This window comes from Oryctolagus cuniculus, chromosome 13 (assembly GCF_964237555.1).
Source record: "Oryctolagus cuniculus chromosome 13, mOryCun1.1, whole genome shotgun sequence".
Lineage (NCBI taxonomy): Eukaryota > Metazoa > Chordata > Mammalia > Lagomorpha > Leporidae > Oryctolagus > Oryctolagus cuniculus.
In genome coordinates this window covers 18,546,723-18,559,062 of record NC_091444.1, presented here as the reverse complement: position 1 = coordinate 18,559,062, position 12,340 = coordinate 18,546,723, and the positions used below count along the sequence as shown (strand labels likewise).

The 12,340-nt window shown below is 45.5% G+C and overlaps 1 protein-coding gene across 6 annotated transcripts in view; it reads left to right on the top strand.

The window, feature by feature from the left end:
• Positions 1 to 12,340, top strand: part of KDM5B (lysine demethylase 5B) — a 77,541-nt gene that overhangs the window by 17,899 nt on the left and 47,302 nt on the right. Inside the window, exon 1 of one of the 6 annotated variants that reach the window (XM_017347852.3) lies at positions 2,371 to 2,819. The exons of the other annotated variants lie outside the window; for them this stretch is intronic. Within the exon in view, the coding sequence (XP_017203341.3) occupies positions 2,697 to 2,819 (123 nt within the window). The 5' untranslated portion in view covers positions 2,371 to 2,696. Of the gene's footprint in view, positions 1 to 2,370; positions 2,820 to 12,340 lie in introns of those variants that run through there. 6 annotated transcript variants of the gene reach the window in all.

The window sequence follows — 12,340 nt, the reverse complement described above, 5'->3', positions numbered from 1 at the left end:
AGGCCAAGTTTTCTTCATATACGTTGTCAAAATATGCTATAGCTGCATAAGAAATAAAAATCCAGCTTATTTCTTAAGCCAGACATTAAAGAGATTTGCAAAATATTGAGAAATAAAGCAGTGCATTTGACATTAAAGAGATTAATTTTTAAGATGTCTCATTTTAATTCTAATGTGATAAAGATCAGTACATATAAGCCACATAAACTAATGCTCTGTGAGGCCCTCAGTTTTTAAAGAACTTAAAGGGGTCAAAGCCCAGAAATTTGAGTTGCTTCAGTAGTAAAAAGGGGAACTTGCTCCTGCAAAGGTTTGACTCAGTAGGAATAAATCTAGGATCTATGAGTAAGTAGTCTCCCTGCCTCATTGTGTTTATGTTTTTCTCTACTTTCATCCTCTGATGGGACATTGCAAAACTGGTCAAGGATTCTTCATTTTTGTTACTTTTGTGAAGTGAAAATTTAGACATGTTTCTAAAGGGCAAACAGTATCCCCTTGTTACCAGTAACGACTAAGATATTGAAACATACCTTTTTGGTGTTATTTTTTATCAAGTGCCATGTTTGTTACTTGTAAGCAGGAGTGGAGAACTTTTTTTTCTGCTAAGGACCATTCAGATATTTATAACGTTATTTGTGAACAGTGCAAAATTATCAACTCAAAAATTAGCTTGGCTAGGGGCCAATGTTGGGTTGCTGTCTGTGATGCCTGCATCCCGTAGGAGCACCAATTTTGAGTCTTGGCTGCTTCCGATCCAGCTCCCTGCTAATGACCTGGTAAAGCAGCAAAAGACGGCCCAAGTGCTTGGGCCCCAGCACACACATGGAGACTCAGACGAAACTTACAGGCTCCTGGCTTCTGCTTGGCCAGCTCTAGCCAGTGTGGCCATTGAGGGAGTGAACCAGTAGATGGAAGATCTGTCTCTTCCTCTTTCTCTTTAACTTTACTTTCAAATACGTAACACTTTTTATTTATTTATTTTTTATTTTTTATTTTTTTGACAGGCAGAGTGGACAGTGAGAGAGAGAGAGACAGAGAGAAAGGTCTTCCTTTGCCCGTTGGTTCACCCCCAATGGCCGCCGTGGCCGGCGCACCGCGCTGATCCGATGGCAGGAGCCAGGTACTTATCCTGGTCTCCAATGGGGTGCAGGGCCCAAGCACTTGGGCCATCCTCCACTGCATTCCCGGGCCACAGCAGAGAGCTGGCCTGGAAGAGGGGCAACCGGGACAGAATCCGGTGCCCCGACCGGGACTAGAACCTGGTGTGCCGGCGGAGGATTAGCCTAGTGAGCCGCGGCGCCGGCCCATAGCACTTTTTATTTTAAATAGCCTGCTATAGATTTGAATTTTGAGTCCCACTTACAGTTACCTCGGCAGGGCCTGACATTCCCTACCCCTGACTTGGAGTAAACATGTAGTTGTGCTTTTTACTTTGAGAGTTCTGTATTAGGATTTGAAGAGTTTGAGACATAAAACAAAACTTGATCCAAGTTTTTTTCGATAGATTTTAATTTTTGGAAGAGTTTCAGTTTTATGGAAAATTGATGAAATAGTACATAGTTCCAAAATACCCCTAATTTTTCCTTTTATTAAATCTTTCATTAATATGATTAATGGGGCCGGCACCGTGGCTCACTTGGTTAATCCTCCGCCTGCAGTGCCGGCAATCCCATAATGGTGCCGGGTTCTAGTCCTGGTTGCTCCTCTTCCAGTCCAGCTCTCTGCTATGGCCCGGGAAGGCAATGGAGGATGCCCCAAGTGCTTGGGCCCTGCACCCGCATGGGAGACCAGGAGGAAGCACCTGGCTCCTGGCTTCGGATCGGCGTAGTGCAGGCCGTAGCGGCCATTTTGGGGGTGAACCAACGGAAAGAAGACCTTTCTCTCTGTCTCTCTCTCTCTCACTCACTTTCTAACTCTGTCAACTAAATAAAAAAATATATTGTACATTGTTTAGATTTCCTTAGTTTTTGCCTAATACCCTTTTGTGTTGGTTCCAGGATGTACCCCATTATACTTTCCTGTCATGGCTTGTTGGGCCCTTCATTGCTGCCATAGTTTCTCAGGACGCCCACCCCCCCCCCCCCACTTTTTATTTGAAAGGCAGAGAGAGAGAGAGAGAGAGAGCGAGCAAGCGAGTGAGCAAGCAAATGCTTCCATCTGCTGGTTCACTCCTAGGAGCCAGGAGCTTCTTCTTGATCTCCTACTGGATGCAGGTGCACAAGCACTTGGGCCTGCTTTTCCAGGTGCAGCAGCAGGGACTCAGCCAATGCCCTTCTGGCTGTGGCACTGCAGGTGGCAGCTTTACCTGCTACAGCAATGCTCCAGCCCTCCTCTTTTTTTTTTTTTTTTTTAAATTATTTGTGCAAAAGGCAGAGTTTACTCCTCAAATGTCTGCAACAGCCAGAGCTGGGAAAGGCCAAAACCCAGAGTCAGGGGCAGCATCTGGGTCTGCTCTGTGGGTGCAGGGACCCTTGTATTTAGGTCATTCTCTGTTGCCTTTGCAGGAAACTAGATGGGAAGTGGAGTAGCCAGGGCTTGAATCCCCTCTGATAGGGAGTGCTGGCTGGAAGTGGTGGCTTGGCCTGCAGCGCCACAGCGTGGCAGCGTCCCTTGTTTGGATGAGTTGCTGAGGAGGGCTGACCTGCAGGCGCCTTGTGGGGGTGCCCCACTGTTGGAATGTGTCGGTTGTTTTTCTCATGGTCGGACTGGATTTAATGCTAACTGAATTTTTCTTTTTAAAAAATGGCTCATCTTTCCTGTTGACTCTGGAAGGATTTAAACATTACAGCTGTGGGAGTTTTGATATCACCTTAAGTAAGGTAATTCCTGTTTGACAATATGAAACACAGGAGCATGATCTGTTTTTACTGAATCGTTCTTCTCTTTGTCTACAAAAGTTTGGTCACCAAGATTTCTTCCTTGGCACACTTGTAAGCCCTTAGACTTCAGACTTTTTACCTTTGGCTTTGTAGAGACATTCAAAACTGACTTAGTAATGAGAACTTTTACTTGATAACATTTATTAAAACATTGATGGCACTATTTTTTTTTTTTTTTTATTTTTTGACAGGCAGAGTGGACAGTGAGAGAGAGAGACAGAGAGAGAAAGGTCTTCCTTTGCCGTTGGATCACCCTCCAATGGCCGCCGCTGCAGCCGGCGCACCGCGCTGATCCGATGGCAGGAGCCAGGATCCAGGTGCTTTTCCTGGTCTCCCATGGGGTGCAGGGCCCAAGCACCTGGGCCATCCTCCACTGCACTCCCTGGCCATAGCAGAGAGCTGGCCTGGAAGAGGGGCAACCGGGACAGAATCCGGCGCCCCAACCGGGACTAGAACCCGGTGTGCCGGCGCCGCAAGGTGGAGGATTAGCCTATTGAGCCACGGCGCCGGCTTGATGGCACTATTCTATGAAGGTGATTTGAATTTTAAATTCTTACTGCAAGCCATTTCTGCACTCCACAGCTGGCTGGAGTAGTGCCAGAAAGAGCCCTGGTTCCTGAAGCAGTCAGGCCACTGAGTCTGGGAGGAGGTGCTGTCCTTGCCTGTGACTGGGCTGTGCAGGGTGTGACACGCTGCCCACAAAGTGTGGGTATTGTTTTTTAAGATTCACTTTTATTTATTTGAAAGGCAGAGTTACAGAGAAGCAGACGCAGCTAGAGAAAGAGAGACAGAGAGGTCTTCATCCCCTGATTCACTCCCCAAGTGGCCATAACAGCTGGAGCTGTCCCAAAGCTGGGAGCCAGGAGCTTCTTCCAGGTCTCTCACATGGGTGCAGGAGCCCAAGGACCTGGGACATCTTCTGCTTTTCCAGGCCATTAGAGAGCTGGATCAGTAGTGGAACAACTAGGACTCCAACCGTGCCCGTATAGGATGCTGGCACTGTAAGCTGTGGCTTTACCCGCTATGCCACAGTGTAGGCCTGAAAGTGTGGGTATTTTAGCACTGAGAATTGGAGAGTAAAGGAATCTAAATGCCCAATAAAGAAGTTTTAACAAGTGTCAATGCAGTTGAAATATTATGTGTTCATAGTATATTCAATAAAAAGCATTGCTACATTTGTTCAAAGTTAGGAAAATAAGCATTTTTGGCAAAACAAATAGAAGGATGTACCAAAATGTCACATTTTTGGGGCTGGCACTGTGGCACAGCGGGATAAAGCCCTGGCCTGAAGTGCCAGCATCCATTTGGGCGCTGGTTCTAGTCCTGGCTGCTCCTCTTCTGATCCAGCTCTCTGCCATGGCATGGGAATGCAGTAGAGGTTCGCCCAAGTCTTTGGGCCCCTGCACCCACATAGGAGACCCTGAGAAAGCTCCTGGTCCTGGCTTTGGATTGGCGCAGCTCCGGCCGTTGTGGCCAACTGAGGAGTGAACCAGCAGTTGGAAGACCTCTCTCTCTGTCTCTATCTCTCTCTGTAACTCTGTCTTTCAAATAAATAAAATTAGTCTTTTATTTTTAATTTATTTGACAGAGTTATAGACAAAACAGTGAGAGAGAGAGAGAGACAGAGAAAGGTCTTCCCTCTGTTGATTCACTCCCCAAATGGCCACTAAGGCTGGAACTGTGCCGATCCGAAGCTAGGAGCTAGGTGCTTCCTCGTCTCCCATGCGGGTGCAGGGGCCCAGGTCTTTAGGCCACCCTCCACTGCCTTCCCAGGCCACAGCGGAGAGCTGGACTGGAAGAGGAGCAACCAGGACTAGAACTGGCGCCCATATGGGATGCCGGCACTGCAGGCAGAGGATTAACCAAGTGAGCCACAGCACCAGCCCCATAAAATAATAAGTCTTAAAAAAAAACAACAGGTTTTCTTTGAGATTATGGCTAATTTTTTCTTGTATTTCCTAATATTTCAGTAATAGGCCTAGAAGAAATTATTTTTTAAAGATTTATTCATTTACTTGAAAGGCAGAGTTACAGAGAGTCAGAGAGAGAGAGGACTTCATCTGCTGGTTCACTCCTCAGCACAATAACTGGAGCTGCACCAATCCAAAGCCAGGAGCTTCCTTCAGGTCTCCCACGTGGGTGCAGGGGGGCACAAGGACTTGGGCCATCTTCTGCTGCTTTCCTAGGCTATAGCAGAGAGCTCGATCAGAAGTGGAGCAACTGGGACAAGCACTGGCGCCCATATGGGATGCCAGCACTGCAGGTGGAAGCCTTATTCACCATGCCACAGCACCGGCCCTGGTGGAGTCCCACTCTGTTTCTGATGCCAGCATTCTGCTAGCACATACGTACTCTGGGAGGCAGCAGGTAGTTGGGCTTGGCTCAAGTAATTGGACCTATGCCCCCCACATGGGAGTCTGAGATTGTGTTCCCAGCTCCTGGTGATGGCGAGACCCACTTCAGGTTGTTGAGAGAATCTGGGGAGTGATCCAGTGGATGGAAGGATCTTCTGTTGGCCTTTTTTTCCCCTTTTGTTTCTGTCAGCCTTTGAAGTAAAGGCAAAACTACTTTAAGGAGCATTGGAAAAATACCAACAGGGAAATATCAGGGGACGTTTCAGCTTGTATTAATTACTGTGATCAAGTCTGCTGGATGGGGCCGGCATTGTGACCCAGTGGACTAAGCTGCTGCCCACAATACAGGTATCCCATACCTGAGCCACTGGTTCAAGTCCTGGCCACTGTGCCTCCGATCTAGCTGCCTACTAATGTGCCTGGCAGAGCAGCAGAAGATGGCCCAGGTGCTTGGGTCTTTGCCAGCCATGTGAGAGAACTGGAAGGAACTCTTGGCTCCTGGCCATTGTGGTCATTTGGGGAGTGAACCAGTGGATGGAAGACATACACCTCCCCCATATCGCTTTGCTTTTCAGGAAAATAAATCTCTTTAAAAATATGCTCCTAGATAACCTGATGCCAGCTAAAGTTGAAGTTGCAGTGTGCCCCTCCCTTTTTTGCTAGAGGAAAATTATATTTCCATGGTCAGAACTTAGGTATTAGTTTTGCTTTACAGTTTATTTTTTTTTTAAGAATTATTATTTTTTTTGAAAGAGTTACATAGAGAAGGAGAGGGAGAGAGAGGGAGGTCTTCCATATGCTGGTTCACTCCCCAATTGGCTGCAACGGCCAGGAGCTTCTTTCCAGTCTCCCACACAGGTGCAGGGGCCCAAGGACTTGGGTCATCTTCCACTGCTTTTCCAGGCCATAGCAGAGAGCGGGATTGGAAGTGGAGCAGCCAAGTCTCGAACCGGCGCCCATATGGGATGCCAGCACTGCAGGCAGCGGCTTTACCTGCTAGGCCACAGCGCCACCCCCCTGCTTTACAGTTTAAATGTACTTTTACATTTTAAATAAATACCTTTGTATTTGTGATCACAATTTCTCACTGTAGTCAAAGTTATCTGTTCATACTCTTCAAATGCAAAAGTTGAGGTCACATAAGGTGGTGGTAAACTGAAAAAAAATTAAAATACAGGTCTTTTGTTTTTTAAACATGAAAAGAAGCTTTTATCAAACTTGTGAGTCTTTGAATGTACAAATCCTTCTTTTATCACATCTACAGCAATTGTTTATACTTTTTCATTTAACTGTTTTTAAAAATGCCGGTGTCTTCACTGTTGCTTCTGTTACAGTCCTAGTACAGTGACAGGACATGGTTGGCTAAAACAACTTCCTGTGCAGTTCCCACTGTGCCTTCTTGCTAACCAGACTGTGGGTGTGAGGGCTTGGACCACTGCAGCTAAGGTAGCCTCTTCATTCAACTGTGATCTGCATTCTGGCATCGCAGGTTAAGCCACTGCCTGCAGTTCTGGCATTGCACCCGCTATGGGCACCGGCTGCTCTATTTCCAATCCAGCTCCTTGCTAATGCACCTGGGAAAGCAGTGGAGGATGACCAAAGTGCTTGGGCCTCTGCACCCACATGAGAGACCTAGAATATGTACTGGGCTTCTGGCTTTGGCATGGCACAGCCCTGGCTATCACAACCATTTGGGGAGTGAACCAGGGGATGGAAGACATCTCTCTCTCTCTCTCTCTCTCTCTGTGTGTGTGTGTGTGTGTGTGTGTCTGTCTGTCTGTCTGACTCTGCCTTTCAAATAGATAAATAGATCTTTAAAAACAATTTTTTTTTTTTTTAAATGGTCCTGTGCTGAGCTTAAAAAAAAGAATCCAATTCTTCATCACCACTCTGCCACAGGTTGCAAGCTCCAAGTGACACCGGGTGAGGCACTGTCCATTGAGATCCTCGGAAGCCTCACCTGCCAGCTCCGAGACCTCCGCAGTGCGAGACTCTGGCATTGTCGTGCCATGCACGGCAGCAGTGGCACTACCTTCTGTGACTGGCGCCAGTCTTTTGGAAAGAGTCAGGGATCTTCCATCAGCTGGCTCACTCCCCAGATGGCCACAGTAGGCTGGCTGGGCCGGGCTGATCCGAAGCCAGGAGCTTCTTCCAGGTCTGCCACGCGGGTACAGGGGCCCAAGCACTTGGGCCATCTTCTACTGCTTTCCCAGGTCATAGCAGAGAGCTGGATCGGAAATGGACTTGAACCAGCTACGCCACAGCGCTGGCTGCATAGTCAACCTTTTTGTCCTCTGAGTTAGTTTTCTGCTGACATTCTCAAGGAGCAAGAGATGATTAAGACCATTTTCACATCTTGTTAAGTGTAATGAGAAGAGGCTGAAAGAAAGCAGGTCGCGTTAGTAAGATGAGAACATAAAGAAGGTGCTAAGCTTTTTTAATGCTGGCCAGACAGAGAAGACCTGTTTATTTTTAAAGGTTACAGGAGACCCGTTTGAAACTTCGGTGAAAGCTGTGGCATGTCCCAGAGAAGTTCACAGGTGCTCAGTTTTATATATGCAGTTTGAGAGCCTCTGATTTAAGGTACAATTGTGGTTCCATGTCTAAAGAGAACACCTTCACCTACAGTGTATTTCACGAGAAGACTAAGGATGGGAGGTCTCAAGGAGCCTTTGAGCAAGTGCATGGCTGTGCTACTTGATGTCAAATGAGCCCTGAGGGAACATGGGAGAATAGGAAGCCGCATAGAACACAGTCCAAACCCGAGACACGGAGTGCTGTTTTTTCCAGGCTTAGCATAAATAGGTTTCCTGATAGACTCTTAGTGTGAATAGAGTTGGTCTCCACCAGGGCTCATAAACAGTAACTCTGCTTGGGCTTTTTTTTTTTTTTTAATATCTTTAACTTTTTAAATTCCCTACTATAGACAGTAACTTTGCCTTTTGTTTTCTTTCAGCTTTCTACAATTTCCAACTTTTACCTTTATTTAATACTGCTTTAAACTACTGGACATTAACTGAATCTAAGGAGTATGTAGTTTTAGTATAAAGGTATAGCACGTATTTTCATAAAATCCTGACAGGACTGCATAAGCATGCCTTGCTTTAGTCCACGCTGCTTCCACTGCTGGTAAATCGGTTCAGTGATCAGACGTTCTTGGCTGTCTCTGCAGTTACAGCAGTCTTCTTTCTCACTGCTGCTCAGTTTTACATAAAAACAAGCAACAGAAAAGCTGAGGAAGTGACGTTACCCTTAGTTCTTCCTTCTGACGCTATAAAATAATGTGAACTTTGTAAAAAAAAAAGAAAAAATCCAAAACTCAATCCATTTACAGGAGCCGAGTTCCTTTCAGGTAGTCACCTTTGAAAGGCCACAGTTCATTCTGCAAACTACACTTTAAAACTCTTGTGGTATTGCTTTCTTTATTTTTTTAAAATGATTTATTTATTTTTATTTGAAAGTCAGAGTTACACAGAGAGAGGAGAGGCAGAAAGAGAGAGGTCTTCCATCTGCTGGTTCACTCCCCAGATTGCTGCGATGGCCGGAACTGTGCCAATCTGAAGCCAGGAGCTTCTTCCAGGTCTCCTACGTGGGAGCAGGGGTCCAGGGATTTGGGCCACCTTCTACTGCTTTCCCAGGCCATAGCAGAGAGCTGGTTGGGAAGTGGAGCAGCCGGGTCTCGAACCAGTGCCCATATGGGATCCCGGTGCTTCAGGCCAGGGCTTTAACCCGCTGCGCCACAGTGCCTGCCCATGGTATTGCTTTCAAAGACAGTTGCACACCTGCATTACCTCAGATTTAATATTTGGAAACTGCGAAATAATGGTAGCTAAAAACAATCAGCTTGGTAAAATATATTTTTTCTTTTTTAAAACCAGGCATAATCATAAAGTTGATAGCCGCATGAGCTAACTTTGATCTGCTGGTTCTCTGTAAGAGGGATTTATAATGGTTGTAATGCCTGGATCTGCTGTGCAAGTAGGCATATTATTGACTTCACTGTTGATTAGAAATTGGTCTTTATGTAAATTTATTTATTTTACTTATTTGAGAGAGATTGACTTTCTGCCTGCTGGCTCACTAATGAGATGCCAGCTACAGCTGGGCTGGGTCAAGCGAAAGCCCGGAGCCCAGAACTTCATCCGCATCTCCCACGTGGATGGCAGTCATCCGGGTACTTGAGCCATCACCTGCTGCTCCCGGTGTGCGTTAGCCAGAAGTGGGGTCAGAAGCAGAGCAGTACTGGAGCCCAAGCACTCTGGCCTGGGATGCGGGCGTCTCAAGCAGCATCTTCACTGCTGTGCTGAACTCTGCCCTGAGAAAGTGGTCTTTGAACTTGCATTTCGGGGGTGAGAGATGACTGTGCCCCGCGTCAGAGTGCCTGCACTCCCTATCAGTCTCTGGTTCTTGACTCCAGCTTCCTGCTAGTGCAGATGCTGGGAGGCAGACTGAATTCCTGACTCCAGCTTTGGCTTGGCCTAGCCCCGCCATTGTGGGCGTTTCGAGACCAAACCACTGGGTGGGAGCTCTTTCCGTCTTTAATTTTTTCACATGCAGGTACTTGTGGGGACATGGAATTGAATGATACTGCACATATCCTCTGAACTATTAGAAAATCTTTGTATGTGTTAGATCTTTATTAAGGCTGTTAAATCAAGTCATCCTCAACTGAAAGGCACTAAAATATTAAGATGAATTTCCTTGTCTGGATCCTTAAATTTTGCACTGAAGTTTTGTGTTAATGTATAGTAACCTGGAAGCTATAAGGATCAGAATTTAGAAAACTGCTCCTAATCTTTGGCATTGGGTGGAAATCCTATGAGTGCATTTATTCTATAACTGGGTTTCTTAGAGCATAGGCAGTTTAAAAATGTTTTAGTCCTTAGTTAATATTATTTGTAAACTAACAAGAATATACTTTGATGCTGCTTTTTAAATTGATTTTGTCTGCAGGGAGTCAGAAGCAACTTGCATAGCCTCTGTTGAGTATACTTTCTCATTTTACTAATTATTAGATCTCAAAATGATGACAGCCTCTCTAATTAGAAAGATTAAAAGACTAGTCTATTTACTCTAATAGATGTATGCTAATAGATCATCTACAAAATGACATTTCAGAGTACTGGAAAAAAAAGCTTCAGTCTTCCTTGATGGTTATTCTCAAGCTAGTTGGCTTTAATCTTAGAAGCATTTCTCTGTTAAATGTGTTAAGTGCTTGTTGCCGGGCTAGTGCCGGGACCCACAAGTGTTTGCTGATGGTCCCCAGGCTCTCAGAGGCACGAACTTCACCTTTCCATTACCTGCCTTCCCCAGTAATACATGTGAGAGTGCTAAGGAAAACAGTTGAGCTCTTAATTAATTAATTAATTAATTAATTAATTTTTGGTGAGCTTTTTAATAATATGGTTCATGTACCCAATGGGAAAGATTAAAATCAAATCATTTTGAAGTTTTAAAAGCAAAAGATGGGGCCGGTGCTGTGGTGTAGTGGGTAAAGCTGCTGCCTGCAGTGCCAACATCTCATAAAGGTGCCAGTTCGAGTCCCGGCAGCTCCACTTCCCATCCAGCTCTCTGCTATGGCCTGGGAAAGCAGTAGAAGATGGCCCAAGTCCTTAGGCCCCTTCACCTGTGTGAGAGACCCAGAAGAAGCACCTGGCTCCAGATTGGTGCAGCTACGGCCATTGCGGCCAACTGGGGAGTGATCCAGCAGATGGAAGAAGATGGAAGACCTCTCTGTCTCTCTCTGCCTCTCCTTCTATTTCTCTATAATTCTGACTTTCAGATAAACAGATAAATCTTAAAAAAGCAAAGGAAATGAAAATGCAGCAAAGAATTTATATGGCATCACTTATAGTCTGAGTTTTATTATATCTAGTTGGTAAGCAAATTTTTTAAAAAAAGATTTCTTTATTTATAAATCAGAATTAGAGAGATCTTCTGTCTGTGTTGGTTCACTCCTCTAATGGCCAGAACAGCTGGTGCTGGGCTAGACCTAAGCCAGGAGCCAGAAGCTTCTTCCTGGTCTCCCATGTGGGCCCAAACAGGGGCCCAAGCACTTGAGCCATCTTGTGCTGCTTTCTTAGGTACCTTAACAGGGAGCTGCATCTGAAACGGAGCAACAGGACTTGAACTGATGCTCATATGAGATGCTGACATTGCAGTTTGCAGCTTCGCTTCACCCACTATGCCACAACACCAGCCCCACAAATGTTTTTATGTTAGCAAAAGTTATAATCTATTTCATTGCTAGGGGCTAAGTGTTTTACTTTTTTTGGCCTCTCTTTAGCTACAAAAGTATGAAATCAAAAAAATTTTATCAGTGTTTCTAAGTGGTGCCAGCCCCAGCTTTCCTATTTTTTAATTTTATACACATACATAAATATATATAAAGGGAACGGTGGGTGCTATGGCATAGCAGGTAAAGCCACCGCCTGCACTGCCGGCATCCCATATGGGCTCAGTTCGAGTCCCAGCTGCTCCACTTCCCATCCAGCTCTCTGCTATGGTCTGGGAAGGCAGTGGAAGATGGCCCAAGTCTGTGGGCCCCTGCACCTGCGTGGGAGACCTGGAGGAAGCTCCTGGCTCCTGGCTTCAGATCAGTGCAATTCCGGCCATTGCAGCCATTTGGGGAGTAAACCAGTGAATGGAAGACCTCTCTCTCTCTCTCTGCCTCTGCCTCTCAGATAAATAAATATCCACCCTTTCAGGTAAATAAATTTAATAAAATTCAAACAAAATTAAGGGAACAGATTTCATGTATTCCTGTACACAGTGTTCCTGTATACAGAGCATAAATGATACCTCCCACCCTGCCCTCCTCACTCCCACCCATTCCTCCTTCCTTTCTTATTTTAATTTTTACAGTGACATACTTTCAATTTGCTTTATAATCACAAGCTTAACCCTCCATTAAATAAAGAATTCAACAAGCAGTAAATAGAAAAATTACTGTTCCTCAAGAGTACAGACAAGGCTATAAAAATAATCAAATTTCAAAATGTCATTCATTTTTGGGGGGCTGGTACTAGATTAAATTAAGCCCTGGCCTGAAGCACAGCATCCCATATGAGGGCCGGTTCTAGTCCCAGCTGCTCCACTTCGATCCAG